The 17,623-nt window shown below is 39.5% G+C and overlaps 1 protein-coding gene and 1 pseudogene across 3 annotated transcripts in view; both read left to right on the top strand.

Annotated features, from left to right (window-relative positions):
- Nucleotides 1–8,979: 8,979 nt before the first annotated feature.
- Nucleotides 8,980–10,702, top strand: LOC147022232 (28S ribosomal RNA; annotated as a pseudogene).
- Nucleotides 10,703–11,281: 579 nt separating this feature from the next.
- Nucleotides 11,282–17,623, top strand: part of LOC147022231 (uncharacterized) — a 64,262-nt gene continuing 57,920 nt past the window's right edge. For 2 of the 3 annotated variants that reach the window (XM_085892925.1, XM_085892924.1), the window contains exon 1: nucleotides 11,282–11,711. In XM_085892925.1, coding sequence (XP_085749051.1) covers nucleotides 11,623–11,711 — 89 coding nt within the window. In that variant the 5' untranslated portion in view covers nucleotides 11,282–11,622. Of the gene's footprint in view, nucleotides 11,712–12,878; nucleotides 13,066–17,623 lie in introns of all 3 variants that reach the window. The other variant, XR_015061121.1, reaches the window with a different exon arrangement.

Genomic DNA, 17,623 nt, shown 5'->3' with positions numbered 1-17,623 from the left:
TTCCTTTGAGTATATCCAGGGTCTGTGTTTGTTCCCGTTGACATATCAGGAATAAAACCTTCGACAGCCCCCTTTCCCATTCTATCACCGAATGAATATAGTGTAAATTTTATCATTTCAGATACAGCAGAGACATAATCAACTGCTTCAACTTCTTGTGTTCCAATGTAAAAACGAACACTATCAAACATTTTCCAGAAGAAATCATTTACAAGTGTAGCGTTTGTGTTATTCCCAGCTTTATTGAATTTAAATTTACACAACAAGAAACTTTCGGAGAGATTCAAATAGGTTTGTTGATTATTTATTTCAAAAATTTTTGTACCATTTGCATTCCAGTCTGTTCCAGTTATTGCATTTACCTTGAAGTTATCTTCTTTTTTAGTGGAGTTTGAGATAATAATAGTATCATCCAAATAATAGATACTATCAATTGCTTCCATACTTGTATTTATTTAGGAAAAAAGATGTTAAAACTTTTGAAACCCTGATCCAAGTATTCAAATTATTTTCTCTCATTCTTGGGGAGACAACTGGGTTTTGCCTTTCTTAATTTCTTTTATTGCTTGTAATTTATGAGATTCCTTTTGGGCATCTTTTATACTCTTTATAGCACCTGCTACATTTCCCACAGCAGAAGCAGTTGAACCAATTAGGTCTTTATGTTCAAGAATAGTTGAACCGATACTCATTGGAGTATCAATTATCCCATCTCCTCTAAATTGATGTCCGACACCCCTTTGTCTCGTAGGTTTATAGTATCCTCTACCAAGATACATACCTTCACCCTTGTAGTATGGGGAAAGGAACATCCCATCCCCTGTAATTATTTTATATTTTCCCAACTCGTGTTTCCTCACAATAACCATCGTATTTATTTATTGGAAAACTTCACGTAGGTGAATTCTGATGGATATAACTTCCCCATTGAAAGAAATCATACGATTATCTTGGTCGGTTATCCTAAAATTTACTCTGTGTATGTTTTTTCCTGACACAGGGAGATAAACCAAATTTTTGGGTTCCATATTGAATTTATAACCAATTGGGGTTGAGTTTGCGCTGAATGAAAATATTGTATTTGTTTTTATTCCATCATTATAAACACCATCAATCAAATCACAGTGAATTAATACCGAATTTATTCCTGAGGATATTTGAATGACATTATCACTGTAAAACGTCCCATTAGTTTCAATCTTTTTTGAGGAGAAACCCAATAACTCTCTAAATGAATTATCAATTGTGAAATCAACCTTGTAGTTATTTTTAAGTTTAATCGTTGATTTTGAAGTATGTTTTTGAATATCTATAACAATATTTTTTGGTTGATCACCCTGTTCTTTCATAAGACGAGCAATTTTGGAAGATATTTGAGAAATCTCATATGCTCCGGGTGAAACTGTTATCGTTTTGTATCCACTTCCCGGATTACAACTAAACTTGTCATTTTTCTCGATTATATGAAATAAGGTATTATAAGTTTCCATGGACAATAAAGATGCCTCATATTCTTTTGTTGGGTCAAGTTGTATTGGGTATGGGAATGAAGATGTGTGTTCGCTTGTTGTGAAATTGAAACAAAGGATTGTGCTTCTCATCTTATTTAATATGAGATAAAATGTCTTTATATTGATATTTATTAATTATTTTCATGTTCATCAACTGGTCTAAAATGGCTGATGCTTCATTAAAACAATTGTTATTTCCAGCCTTCTTACTGCCTAACAACAATAACAGTCGATTAACTAATTGTGATGGGTCATTTGGAAGAAAACTAACACCTGAACCAAGGATACTTAAAGCCTGAATAATGTGTTTCTCCTTCTCATTCTTCCTACTTTTACCAGAAAGAATAACCCTATAATCAACAGAGTTCAGCAGATCAATATATACTTTATCATCATTATTTTTCATATCCAATGGTTTATCAATATACTTTGATTCATCCCTCACAGTTGAACCTTGTCTTCCATCTTTTGTGAGAAGAAACATAAATCTCGGAGTTAGTTTGACAGGGGGTTGAGCAGAACTCAAGAACCTTAATTCATCATTAAATATCAATACCTTTTCTTGAACAAGATGAAATATTGCTGATTGTTCTGTTGGAATGAGCCCTGCTTTGGTTTTTGAATCCGCTGAATATTCATTGTTTTGAAGAGCATTCACAATATAATCAGGGGGTTGATTGATCTCTTCCAGTTGTTGAAATAATCCTTCATCATCATATTCTAATTCTCCTATATGCTCTAATTCTTCCTTCGTCATTTGACTGAAATCTTTTAACATTTTGAGCTTTCTCGGAGTATATTTTATTGTGGGAACTGTGGAAACATCTAAAAAATTTTCTTGCGAAGTTTTTAAAAGTGGTTAAAAAAATTTCTCTTGTTTTCTTTCAAATGCTTCTTCACCCGTTAGTTTTTGTCTGCGTTTCTTCTTTATGTCTTCCTGTTGTTTTTCAACTTTTGAAACCAATTCTTGATGTTCCCTAAATCTTCTTGCTCTTTCTTTCACGTCCATTTATTGATTGAAAAATATCATTTAATATCTCATCTTGTTTCACAACAATATATTTATATTTTTCAATCGTGTGTTTCATGTAATCCCCAAATTCCTTTTTACTACATAATGTAGAACAATTGTCTCTCCAAAAATTGTTTATATCTATTGAATTTAACTTGAATAAAATAAAAGTATTAGCATTGTTTCTGATGGAACGACGAGGAAGTTGAAAGTACGATTGACTATGATAAATACAATTACAAGAAGAATGTCTCCCTCTTGTGTAGTAGCTGTCCATTATCATTTCGTTTCTCTCATTAACACAATCATCAAAGATAACAAGGTTCTTTTTTGATTTATCCAAATCTTGGGGAGACGGTATATCATCCGTATTATCACTGAGAATACAAGTTATCGGTTTTGATTTCTTTTTACATCTCTGTGTATCACAAAATAGTTGAATTATATCTTCAATGTTATAATCATTTCGGTTTTTTTGAAGTTTAAATAAACCGATTATATCTTCTTTTTGAAGACCAGCATTAAAACCTTGTGAGAGTAGTTGATACTCTGGTTGAAAACTGGACTTTGTAAAAATTATTAAATTATCATAATCTAAAAAGTTGGGAGTCAGAAGCATCGTCAAAAGTAAGCAGGTTTTTCCACATCCGCTTGAACCAACAATGAGACATCTTAATGAATTTGGAAGATTTTTATGATTGTTAAATTTTATCTTATTTTCCCAAATGGGTAAAAAATCATTCATTTATATCTTTGGAAAACAGGTTATTTTATTTATTATTGGCTTTTTTAGAAACTCTATATTTTATCCTAAGTTCAGGTTTAATTTCAAGATAATCCATTATTTTATTGTTGCAATATCTTGTGTTGATATTTCCCTGAAAATGACATCCATGAATAATATATAACAACAATCCTTTGAACATTTCTCGAATACTTTCATGTTCTTCCATTGTAAGGAAAGGTGTGTTATCACCCTCATACTTTACATTCATTTCTCTAATCAATCTTGCAAAGTAATTCATTTTTGGTGTAAATCTAAAATAATTATTTTCCTTTTTAAATTTTTTATTATCATTAATTAGAAGATAATCACAGAGTATACATTGTTTATAGGCTTTTGACTCTGTGTTTAACCCCCGTCTTTCACATGCAGGACAATTCTCAAATTTGTCATGTGGAGAATCAGGAAAGTCTAGCATATTTATAAAGTAAAACTTTACTTAAACTGAAATTCATCTATACTTTTCAGTTGCATATTGACTCATATTTAACAATATTACCATCGATATCTATATACTTTTTTTCATTACCAGATTCAACGACAACATTTTTTATATTAAAGGTAATTTTAAAATGATCCTTAACTACTATTGAACGAAATGTCATTTCACCTGATATATTAACATCCTTTATTTCATCAGGATTTACATCTTCAGGGTTGTTGAAAAAATACAAATTTCTCCTTGCATATTACAGATGGTCTTATCTTTTCTTTCTAAAGCTTCATCCATAAGGTTTTTGTTTTTTGATACTTTTTCTTGTTTCATTGCTTTTCTAGTTTTGAATATATTACCAGAAGGAGAGGAGAAACTTTTGTTAGAGATACTTTAATTGATGTTCTACCAGGTATATTAAAAGCCCTTCCACTGAAGGAAATTGAAGAACTCATCATATCCACCATAATTGTTTTTATCCAATAGTTGTTATATTTATCTTTGTTCAATTTTACATCCTTGACATATTTCTCAGTATCTTTTACAAATGAAGAGATTGATTGAAACTTGTCTTTTGTGTCTTGAAACATTGTATTTATGTGAAAAAAGTTGGAGGATAAAATGGTTTGAAGCACAGATTCACCTATAAATTAAACAAAATTTTCATCAAGAAAATTTTAGTTTAAGCAAAGTTTTATGATATAAATATGGTGAATACAATGTACTGCGATGTTTGTAATCACGAATATAAACATGATAAAAAACACCTTCGAACCAACAAACACACATATAAACTAATTCATCAAATATCTCCTCTTGAGTTGGAAAGAAAACATTGTGATATCTGCTCAAAGGATGTTTTGAAGAGTCGTTATAATGGACATCTTCAATCATAACAACACAAGAAAAATGAGTTTAAAGTAAAGGGAGACTATTATATTGAAACACTGATGGGGCATTTAAAGGGAATATAAAAATAAGGATTTTTCAATTTGGAGAACCCGGTCCATCATCAATAGCTGAATCAATTGAAATAGTGAAACCTGATGTTGAAAAAGTTATTAAAAAGACATTAAAAGAAATGAAAACTTTAAAGTTTTATATGGGAGTGAAAATGAATATGAAAATACAAGATGAAGAACAAACTCCTTAAATGAGAACAGATCTTCATTTTATATCATCATTTCAAGATTTTTTGAACAGTGGGGTTTATGAAGAACTATCAAGACAAGAGGAGGATGTTGATAATACAGTGGTAGGAAGTGGATTTTATATTTAAAAAATCATCTTTTTAGATATACACATTCTAAAATCAAACCCTTTTAAAGCTTCTTCTTATATTGAATTACCAAAAGAAATAAAACTAAATAAGGCAGTTGTTAATATTAAGAACAATGATAATAAATGTTTTCTCTGGTCTGTTCTTGCTCACTTACATCGACCAAATTGTAATTCAGAAAGAGTAAAACAATATATGAAATATGAGAATACCTTGGACATTAAAGATTTTAAATTCCCAATGCCACGAACAGATATTCCTAAATTTGAGAAAAATAATAATCTTTCTATTAATGTATATGGATTAACGGATACAAACAAAGTTCAAATATTAAAAATTTCAAACAACTATAAAAATGAAGAAACACACATTGATCTTTTATATTTTAGTGTTGGAAAGAATTCACATTATACATACATGAATAATTTAGTAAGATTAATCTCTTCTCAGGTATTCAGAAGAGCAAACAAAATATATCCTTGTAAGCGATGTCTTAATTCATTTCATACAAAAGAACGATTAGAACAACATTCAAAATATTGCAGTAATCATAAATCAACTGCAATTACAATGCCGAAACCTGGTGCAAAGATTTATTTTGAAGATTATAATAAATCTCATCATGCACCCATTTGTGATATATGCTGATTTTGAATGTATCCTAAAAAAAAAAATACTGCTTCTCCTAATCCAAAAGAATCACATACAAATAAATATCAAAAACATATTCCTTGTGGTTTCTGTTATTATCTCAAATCATCTGTTGGAGAAAAGTAGAATAAACTTGAACATTATAGTGGAAAAAAAACAACTTGTACCGGTGTGTACCCCGGTCAGAATAGGTACACCGTATCCCTGCGTGTCGTAAAAGGCGACTAAAAGGGTTGGCTAAAAGGGGGAGTGTTGTTGAAGCTGAAGGGAAAGGTGTATGCTTCATGTGTGAGGAGTACGATGATTTATGGGAGTGAGACATGGGTACTGAACATGGAGCAGCAACAAAGGCTGGAAAGGGTGGAAATGCGAATGGTTCGGTGGATGTGTGGAGTATCGTTGAGAGAGAGGAAGACAAATGACTTGCGGAAGATGATGGGAATAGAGTCTGTGATGGAGGTTGTGAAGAGAAACAGGTTGAGATGGTTGGGTCATGTGTTGAGGAAGGATGAAAGTGACTGGGTGAGAGGAGTGTTGGAAATGAGTGTAGTCGGAAGTAGAGGACGGGGAAGACCGAGAAAAACTTGGCTAAATGTGGTGGAAGAGGAAATGTGGGCAAGGGGATTAAGAAGGGGAGATGCAGAAAACAGGGTAAAGTGGAGAAGATTGTCATGGGGCCCGCAAGGCTAACCCCCACTTTAGCGGGGAAAATGGCCTTTAAATGCTTGTGTGTGTGTGTGTATTATAGTGGAAAAAAAGCTTCACAAGAGTTTGTAAAACGATTAGAAAAGGATTGTATAAGACTAACTAAATTAATGAAAGAAACAAATGAACCGATGAAATTAACCGAATAAGAAAAATTAGAATTTAGAAAGACCATATCTGTCATGTTTGTGAGGAGGAAATTGAGGAGTCAAAAGTTAGGGATCATTGTCATCTTACTGGTAAATATAGAGGTCCCACTCATTCCTGTTGTAATCTTAATTATAAATTTCCTTCTTTTATTCCAGTCTTTCTTCACAACAGCGCCAACTATGATACACATCAATTCATAAATGAACTTTCAAAAACACCAGGGAATATTTCTGCCATAACAAACACAAGTCCAAAGTATATTTCATTTACAAAAATGATATTCACAAAACCTTTAACTCGTATTCGGTTTCTAGATTCTTACAAGTTCATGGGAACACCACTAGCCTACCTAGTATAAAATCTAAGCTCCACGAGGTCTTTTCCAAATCTTAATTCATTCTTTCCAAAAGAGGAAATTCCAACGAAAGAGGAAATTCAGATTAAAGAGAGAATTCAAAGTAAAGAGGAAATTCTAATGAATGAGGAAATTAAGGAAGAAATTCTAACTGAAGATGAAATTCTAATTATAAAGAAAATTCAAACAATGAATGAAATTCTAACTAAAGAGGAAATTCTGATTAAAGATGAAATTCTGATTAAAGAGGGAATTCTAACTGGAGAGGAAATTCAAACAAGGAATGAAATTCAAATTAAAGAGAAAATTCTTACAAGTAAGGGAATTTATCCTTCTGATTATATGGATTCATTTATGAGATTTAAAGAAACATAACTTCCTTCAAAAGAAAGTTTCTATAATAACCTTTATGAAGAAGAGATAAGTGATAAGGAATATAAACACGCACAAGAAATTTGGAAAATATTTAAGATAAAGAACCTTGGAGAATATCATGATTTGTATCTAAAAACAGATGTTTTATTGTTCGCTGATGTGTTTGAAGCTTTTTGATGACTCTGTCATAATAAAAATTGTTATGGATTAGATCCTGCCCACTATTTCACAGCTCCTGGTTTTGCTTGGAGTGCAATGTTAAAAATGACAAAATAAGATATAGATTTAATCAATGATGTAGATATGCTTTTGATGATTGAGAAGTCGAATAGAGGTGGAATATCACAAGTATGTTCAAAAAGATATGCTAAAGCAAATCACAAATATCTTCCAAATTATGATAGTGAAAAAGACTATGCTAATAATTGAAAAAATAATTGAAAAAGAAAAAAATGCTAATAATTTGTATGGATGGGCAATGTCTCAATCTCTGCCTTATTGTAAATTAGAGTGGGTGGAAGAAAAGGATTATGAAAAGGCTTTGATGAATATTGTTATTTCTTCTCAAGATGAATTGAATGAGGAAGAAGAAGGTTATTATTTTGAAGTTGATTTGAGGTACCCGAGTGATCTTCATAATAAGCATAAAGACCTTCCTTTTGCATGTGAGAAAGAAACCCCAAAGAAAGAATGGTTAAGTGGTTATCATAAAAGTTTTAAAATTAAACGCAAATCAACAGAAAAGTTATTAACAACATTCTATGATAAAGAGGGATATGTTTTGCATCAGAGAAGCTTGAAACAGTTTTTGAGAGAAGGATTGAGAGTAGCTAAAATTCATAGAGTTTTAAAATTTAAACAAAGTCCTTGGATGAAAAAGTATTTTAAATCCAACACAGATATGAGAACAAATACAAAAGTAAAATTTGAAGGGGAATTCTATAAATTGATGAATAATGTTGTCTTTTGAAAGACAATCGAGAATGCTAGAAACAGGCAAAACATTATATTTGTAACATCTTGGAAAGAAGCTTCGAGATTGATAAATAAACCAACTTTTAAGAGAGAAGAGGTTTTTTCAGAGAACTTTTCTGCGATTCATATGGAAAAGGAAAGTATTGTAATGGATAAACCAATTTATATTGGAACAGCAGTTCTTGATTTCTCAAAGATATTGATGTATGATTATTTGTATAATGGCTTAAAGAAAGACTATGGTGAAAATGTTTATTGTTGTATATGGACACTGATAGTTTTATCCTCGATATAAAAACTGATGATGTTTATAAAGATATGAAGAAAAATATTGGAGAATATGTAATATGTAATATGTAATGAAGAAATCAATAACTTTAAGAAATTGTTATAATTGTTTGATGAAAAAGAAAGAAGAATATAGGAAAATGAATACAATAACAAGTTAGAAACATAACATATATAGTGAAGAAGTAAATAAAAAGGCATTAGGAACCTTTGATGAAAAGAGATTTATTTTAGACAATGGAATAGATTGTGTTCCATATAGATATTGTATGATAGAGTGAAAAGAATAGATTGTGTTTTAATGATGGGAAGATGGGAAAGGGTTTTTTTAAGGCTACCGCCACATTTTTTCACAATATATAAATGGTCAAACCAAGTATTAATCAAACTAAAGAGCGAGAAAATCTCAGTGTTGGAATATAAATGGAAAACATAATGAATGTGAAAAATATCAAATAAGTCTTGTTGAAAAAATAACTAAAACAAAGGTAAATAAAACAAATAAGCGAATCAATTTAAAAACTAGTAAGTTGGAGGATGTAAAGAAAAAAAAAAAATATCCTTGAATGGACTGAAAACTTTGATGGTTATTAATTGAACAATGAATAAACAATTTACTATAATCTCAAAATGATATGTGGCTCAGGAGGTGGTCAAACAACAGCATGAAGAGAAGTTTATCATTTCGTAATGGCACAAAAGGGGTATCTTAAAAAATATAAAGATTCAAATGTTTTGTTTTTAAATATTTTAGATGGGGATTATTGTACAAAGAAAATTCATTTGAAATTTGAGAATGAACAAATCTTTATAGGTTCAATGAGTGAGCAAAACATTATGCATTGGTTATTTGAAAAAGAGTGTCCCTAGGCTTACATGTTTCAGATATTTCTTAAGAATCACCTTTAACAAATCACATTACTACTTTACTACTTGAACAAATCTTTATCTTATTGCATTGGTTATTTGAAAAAAAGTGTCCCGAGGTTAAAAGGGGAGACAAATAAATATACCTTGGGATAAAAAGGGGGTTTACTTTTTGGGGGAAAAAATATGAATCGCTGAAAATCCCCCATTCATTTACATGGGGAAAAGTGAGCCAGAATCAGTACATTCACCCTACTCATGTAGTAGCTGGTTCCCTCCGAAGTTTCCCTCAAGATAGCTGGAGCTCTCGCTGGATGCACAGTTTTATCCGGCAAAGCGACAGACGAGAGGCATTGGGGCCGAAACGGCTTCAACCTATTCTCAAACTTTGAATGGGTAAGACGCCCGGCTTGCAGATTCGGAGCCGGGCGTGCGCGGTGCGTGGGTGAAGAATGCGAGCTGCCCAGTGGGCCACTTTTGGGAAGCAGAACTGGTGCTGCGGGATGAATTGAACGCCGGGTTAAGGCGCCGATGCGAACGCTCATCGGAGCCATGGCAAAAGGTGTTGGTTGGTCGAGACAGCAGGGTGGTGGCCATGGAAGTTGGAATCCGCTAAAGAGTGTGCAACGACTCACCTGCTGAATCAACTGGCCCTGAAAATGGATGGCGCTCGAGCGTCGGGCCTATACCCGGCCGTCGCAGGCGATGTACCGTTACTTTGCTCGTCGCCGTCATGCGGCGCACGGTTCGTGCGCAACGCCGCGACAAGTAGAAGGAGGGCCGCCGCGGTGGCGCTGAATACTTGGGCGTGGGCCCGGGTGGAGCCGCTGTGGGTGCACATCTTGCAAACGAGAGACTTTGAAGGCCCAGGTGGAGAAGGGTTCCATGTGAACAGCGCTTGGACATGGGTGAGTCGGTCCTAAGTGACGGGCGAAGGCCTTGCGGACGATGTTGGGCGATGGGCTCTCATCCGCCCTGGTGCGAGCGAAAGCGAAACGGGCTCAGATCCCCGAACCCAGAGTGCGGAGAAAGGTGGGGGGATGGTTCGCGTGCTTGCACTTTGTGCTCGTGGTGGCTGCCCAACGTTGCGGTAACGCAAAGCGCGCCTGGAGACGGCGGCGGGAGTGCGGGGAAGAGTTTTCTTTTCTTCGTGAAGGGACAGGCGCCCTGGAATGGGTTTTACCCGAGATTTTACCCGGCTCCTGCGGCGTCCGGCGGGCCCTCGCCGCCCCATGAAAATCCGGGTGCGATGACTGAATCTCGCTCTGGGCCGTACCCATATCCGCAGCAGGTCTCCAAGGTGAACAGCCTCTGGTGCGATGGAACAATGTGGGCAAGGTAAGTTGGCAAGCCGGATCCGTAACTTCGGGACAAGGATTGGCTCTGAGGGCTGGGTCGGTCGAGCCGGGGTGCGAAGTGGTCTACGGGAACGCGCTCGCGGTCGGGCGAGCCTCCGTTTCCCGGGGCTCCTGGCCCGTCGCCCGGTCCGCCGGCGCCACGCGGCGTGGCGTCGGGTTCTACCGCCGGCGTGGGCGGTGTGTTCGGCCGCGCCGTTCGCTCCTACCGTCCGGGGCGGTGTGTGCGGGGTGCCGTTCGGGGCCGTCCCGCCCCACCCCCCGCTCGGGCGTCTTTCCTCCACCGTTGTCGAGCGCTCCGTGTGGCGCGCGGCGACCCGCGTTCTGCGGTCGCGTTTCCGTCGCTATCTTCCCCTCCCCCCTCCTTAGTGGGGGTGAAGGGGGGTCGCGGCGGGAGCTTGGCCGCAACGCCCGTCGTCCACGCGTCCCGTCGGGGGTCGAACGTGCGGCAGGGGAGGGGGGAGCGTCTCGGCGGGGGGCGGGCGAGACGCTTCGGCCAGTCTCGTCGCTGCCCCGGGCGCGGTCGCGTGTCGACGCGCGCCATCGATCCCCGCCTTTGCGCCGGCGGGCCCGTGCCCTCTCGCAGGGCGTCGGCGTCGGGCGTCCTGGGCCGGATCAGCCCGGCGGCGGTCCCGGAGCGTGAGGGACTCTGTTGCGAACGTGAGCCGTTGCCTCCCCGTGGAGCGCTCCGGCTGCGGCGCGCGCGGTCTGCCCGGACCCGCCGCGTCCCACGCCCGCTTCCGAGCCTCGGTCGTCGGGCAAAGATTTGATGGTGCGAGGCTCGGGTAGGCGCGCGCGCCTCGGCCGGCGACCAATAGTCGCCTGAGAACTGGTGCGGACAAGGAGATTCCGACTGTTTTAAAATTAAAACAAAGCATCGCGATGGCCGGCGATGTGATTTCTGCCCAGTGCTCTGAATGTCGAAGTGATGAGATTCACCGACGCGCGGGTAAACGGCGGGCCCCGATAAGGTAGGTTTGCTGGGATTTGGTGTTAGATTTGTGCAAATATGAGTGTTTAAAGCGAAGGGCGCACGACGCGCATGGCCGACGGCGCCTTGCCTAGTTGTAGGCCGCGGCGCGTTTTCGATAAAGAGGGTGTTTAAAAGTCATTTTTCATCCCAATAAAGGTTATCATCACATGCCTGACTTGCTAAGCCGTCGGATTATGTCAAGATTGTTGGTGGATGGCTTTGAAATCGTATTTTCTGGCTTTCATAAAAAATAATTAAATAATTGCGTGAATTCCTGTGGAGAATTGAAATTTTTTGCTTCGTTCGACGTTGCGAGTCCGTTTTAACTTGAATCGCAATTCTGTTTTCACTTTTGGTAATGGCGAAGTATGCCGAACACTCGGTTGTCGAAATTCCGGAAAAATCGGATGTTTTATGAGACTTAGGTTGGGTGTCGTGTCTCGTCCTCGCGTCCGTTTCAATTCTGTCTTCACTTCAAATTCAATTATGTTTCCATCTTTCATGTTGCAAAATGTTGATCGACACTGAAATAAAGCGAATTCGACGTGAAAATCACGTTTAATGAGGAAAATGCATCGAGTGCGTGGGGTGGTTGTGGATGCCGGGGATGTCGCGGATTCTGGCAGACACGGGAGAAAGCCGATAATTGTCTCCTCGAGGGAATGCTTACTGTTGGCGTCTGGGAGATTAATGTTTACATTTCTGAAGGTTTTAGAACACGCTTTACAGGTTTCTGAAAGAATTCCGGGGCAAAATAGACGTTTTAAGATTGTATAAAAATATTTCGTCCGCTGCATCACGGCTCGTCACGTGAGTACACGTTGAGTTACGTAACGCTTTTGCGTGTGCGCGTTGACGTCATCGCGCGTCGTCCCGGCTTCCTTTCGAGTTTGAAAGGGCCGTCGTGTCCGTCCTTTACGTTATATTATGTTAATCCGCGGTTAGCTGTAAATCGTTTCGTAATACCCCCTCTCCCAACGTCTGCTTTTACCTGCCTAATTGATCGCCTCATATTTCTCCCTTCGGCATATACAAGTGGTCAGGGCCGGATTAACGACAACGCCCGTGAGGCCCGGGCCTTGGCCTACGAAAATATCCGACGCCGTTTTTTTTTTTTCTTTCTTTCTTGTCTTCCAGTCTTAATTATGTGACTTGACATGTGCAGGAAGGCTGACCACACCGTAAGCGAAGGCAGCTGGCACGCTGCCGGACAGTGATCGTCGACAGCAAGCGTGGGAACCATGTGATCACATCACAATCAGCCAATCACAGGCGTCGCCGCTATTGTCTGGCTGATGGGTGGAGTAACGTTCGTGCTGAGTATGAACATACTGGCACCCTCTTACTTTCTTGTGAGTTATCGAGCATCCTGACGCTTGCAGTTCTTCGTTTTGCTCTTATTTGTCGTTTTTTATTCTTGACTATGGCCGACGGATATATTCGGCACCACGAAAGTGGTACTTGCAAACGCGACAAAATGAAGAGGCGTGAAACAGAAACAAAAAGACTGTCTGGATCCATCTTGAAGTTTTTTTCACCTCACCAGAGTCGAGATGAGCAAACGGAATGTGCGCATGCAGAGTCTTCTGATGTCAATGTCGAAGGATAAAGTAATCTCGCACATTTAGTCCTCTTTTATTACCCCATGACAAATCTCGTAATCACGAGGTGAAAACGGAGAAATGTTTGTTCAGGGGAAAACGGTTCCGGTTTGATTCGATGGTTTTAAAATCACGTTACCATGGTTAACTGACATTGGAGCTCCCCTTCTCAGTTCAGCTCAGTCCATCGCCACATCTCGCAACAATGTCTATGGACATCCACATATTACGTACCAAAATTTCGGACAATTTTGTTAAATCCTCTACCCCCTCTTAACACGACACATAATTTTTTTTGGTGGGGGGGGGTGATCTGTGCGGGGAATAAAATGTGTTGCCACGACCCAAAACGACCGAAGATGAAGTGTGGCAGATCGTTTGGACCTCCCCTCACATATCGCACCCTGAGATTTGCAACAGGATTTATATGTAAAATTAGCAAAAATTACGTGTTCACATCGTCAAAAATTATTTTCTGAACAAAAATGATTCTAAGTAGTTTTAATGCACATTTGTGGCTGAGAACCCTTTTCTGAAACATTGGAATCTTCACTTTCAACGCAGCGATTTCTGTGTTCGTGGTTCCTGGAACTGTATTTCAGACTGGAAGGGTTATGGCTGTTCACGTTGCAAACACCTTTGTGTCGCCTTTGCTGATTCCCTTCTCTGTGTTCACGTTGCAAACACCTTTGTGTCGCCTTCGCTGATCGCCTTCTCTGTGTTCACGCCGCCATGTTGCTCTGTCCAGTGAATGATTCACTGCGGCCCACGTTGCGTTATTTTTATGTGAGAAAGTGTTCACATCGACTTTGATTTTCAACATAAAATTAACATACAATATCCACCGAGAATTTATAACACGAGTTAAAATATATCTACGACCCTGAGAGGGCGTACCAAGATGGCGCTTGGTGGCGACATAATTCATACTTCATCTCTCTGGTCTTTCTGCTGTTCAGTGATGTGGTTTACTGTATTATTTTCCACGCAACTAAAATCGACTTCCAACCGTCTACAATCAATACATTGTGTGTAAAATTAAGGGGTAAAATCGCCTGCCTCAAATTCCTGAAAAATTAACGTATTGTGACGTCCACGGGACTTGTACAGTCCCGCCAACGTAGAATGAGCCGAAACGATGGAGGCGGTTTATTTATTTATAACCCAAACATGGCGGTTCTAATCGCTCTACCGCAAACGGGACGAGGAAGGTGGCACGAGTCACTTTTTACTGAGTTGATGATGTTTATTTGTTTTTATTATTACCAGAAATAACAAGACACGGCAAGAAGAGGGATCCGGGGCGATTCGAGGGGATGGTGTGGGATCGGGCGTGGGGAAAAAACACAGACAATTCCAATGAATATACAGTTCTCAATCCCTCTAAGGCGCCAAGCACACACACACACACACACACACACACACACACACACACACACACACACACACACACACACACACACACACACACACACACACACACACAAAACGTAGCTATTTCTGGTGGTCAGGCTGGACCGTGGTGTGGACGCAACTGTCCCTGGATCGGCGTCGGACGAGCTGGCCTTGCTCTCGTCAGGGGGGCAGGAGAAACCGTGGTGCTGCCGACCTCCTGGTCTTGGCCCAAGTCCGTTCACAGCCGCCAGGGAACCAGTTCTGGCGCCAAGTTGCGAGCAGGAGAGGGAGGCAGGTCCGCCCGCCGTTCGACCCCGTACTCCGAGTCAGCAGAACCCCAGAGCCAACCAAGGTGAGGCACGAGGCTCAGCAAGGCTCCAAGACACGATCAAAAACACGATCGAATCAGCACAACAACAAGGATGCTCCCCGCGCAACAGCCTCCCCACCAAAAAAAACACGATCTTTTGGTTGTAATCTTCTTCCTCTTCCTTGTCGACCCCGAACAGAACCTTTTTATCCTCCTGTCCTCATCACTTCCAATCGAGCCGTTTATTGGCCCACCGCCGTCGCCTTCTGCCAATCGTGATCACGGGGCGGAGCCATCCGCTGCACTGTCCTGTGACGTCACGGCCAGTCTCCAGAGAATACCAAAAGGGGTTTACGCAGAAACACTTACCCTATCCTGTGTCCCTATCTAATTACGTGACAATTATCATTTCCCCCCTTGAAGAAATGAACATTTACGAGACAACTTATCACCACTGAATTGCTACTTATTACATCGAGATCCTGGTAAACTCGAACAGCATGGCATACCGAATTAAACATCCTAATTACCCTTTGAATGCATACCCCCCCCTCAAACGTAACAGTATTAATAATTTTGCATTTGATATAAAGTATAGTTTCGAGATTTACATTTCAAGCGGTGTATAAATGGGTGAATGCAACATCACACCCAACAATTTTTATTATATAACTCGCAAATATACCCTTCGCTTCGCTGACGGACACTAAAGTGTGAGGGGGGAGCGAGAGAGAGAAAGAGAGGTAGAGAGAGAGAGGTGGAGAGGGAGAGATAGAGAGGTTGAGAGTTGTAAATTGTGTCCGTGGTTTCTTAAAGACAAGCTGTGCTTTCGGAGTAATCCAGAGGTGACGTCCACCACAACATATATTGTGTATAAAACTTTTACCCCAATATTATCAAAAAATGTACTGAGTGGAAACCATAACATCATACCTTTAAGGAAGGAATGAGGTTGAGCAATCCTTTAAAGAGCCGCTCCGAAAAACTTTGAAGCTTCTGCATGACAAGTATAAAAAAATATCATGTATCAGTGAAATTGGATTTCCTGAATTGTCTGTGACCACCGAGGGTAGAGTACCACATGGAAATATATAATGACAAGTTGGTTCACCCGATGAACATCGGGTTATGTCGAGTATTATTGCGTGCATCCAACCAGACCATTGATCAAATGGATGTGCAAGTCTATCTTTACTTCTGTACGTCCGTCCATCCGTCCATTAGTCAACATTTTGGTTTCCAGGTTGTAACTCGACAACTCCTTGTCCAATTGACGTCAAATTTAACATGGTTTTAGACCATGACATGACCTTGATTCCTTTCAACATCGGTATCCGGGTTCGGCAATGGAATTATCACCCCCATCTTTATTCTATAATACAATTTGAAGAAAAAAAGTATTTTCATTTCATGCCGCCAAAAAGAAGGGAAACACACTTTCAGCACCTTTAAAGTAAAAAAGAAAAAATCCTCACTTTACTGTCATGCGAAGGAAAAGACATTTTAAACACCATCTGAAGTGAAGAAATCACTGTATTACATCACAAGAAGAGGCACTCAGTGCAGCGCAAACCTCCGCCACTGAATATCTCATCTTCGAGAACATATTGGGCCCAATGCCTTTTTGAAATATCTTGCTACATATCGTTTTTGGCACTATCTCTCAATGGTGAAGAAAAACTTAAAGAATTAAATAATTCTCGTATCCAGATCAGATTTGGATCTTCACCAAAATCGAATCAGTTTGTCCTTGTGTCTTCAAAATTACATCCGAATCCATCCACAACTTTTTGAGATGTCCTGCAGACAGACAGACAAACACACAGAAAGGGGTGAAAACATAACCTCCTTCACCCTCGGTGGTGCAGGAAAGAAGGTGCAAAAACTGATCAACTTTACTCCAGCCTGATCAGTTTACTTCCAATTATCAACAAAGTCCGGGAATCCGCCATCGCAGATTAGAGGAAATTCTTACATTTTTCAAAAAACTTCATGTCAAATCACTAATATGGTTTCAGACCACGTCACTCAACCTTGGATGTGGTACGACTACTCATCAAACAATGAATCGAGGCTCTTAATGTCAGACATGACATCAGGGTCAGCTCTTTGGACTTTTTACGTGCTTTTGATACAGTCTGGCATGCAGTCTTGCTCTTCAAACTCTCTACATCTGGCATCCAAGGTCAACTCCAGAAGTCGCTACATTGCAACACTTTCTCAACTCTCATAACCAACATGTGGCACTCAATGGAATCCTTTCATCTCCTCTCCATGTCAAGTCTGAAGTTCCCCAAGGCAGCTTTCTGGGCCTGTTCTTTTTTGGGTTTTCATCAACGATCTCGCCGACTCTAGAAAATCCTCTATCTCTTTGCTGATGACTCCATCCTCTGCTGTACCATTTGTCAACCCTCAGACCGGCAAGCAGCAGCTTCTTCGCTTACTGCAGATCTGGGTAAAATCAGCAACTGGTCCAACACGTGGAACATAACTTTCAATCCCGACAAATCTCACACTCTCACTATGTCTCTCCGAAAGGACCGTTTGGAACCCACTCCATCCACTTCCTCAGCAATCCTCTGGAAGAAGTCCTTTCTTTCAATC

Source organism: Eptatretus burgeri, chromosome 8 (assembly GCF_056783735.1).
Source record: "Eptatretus burgeri isolate ZD-2024b chromosome 8, Ebu_testis_v1, whole genome shotgun sequence".
NCBI lineage: Eukaryota > Metazoa > Chordata > Myxini > Myxiniformes > Myxinidae > Eptatretus > Eptatretus burgeri.
This window is presented reverse-complemented; position numbering and strand designations above follow the sequence as displayed.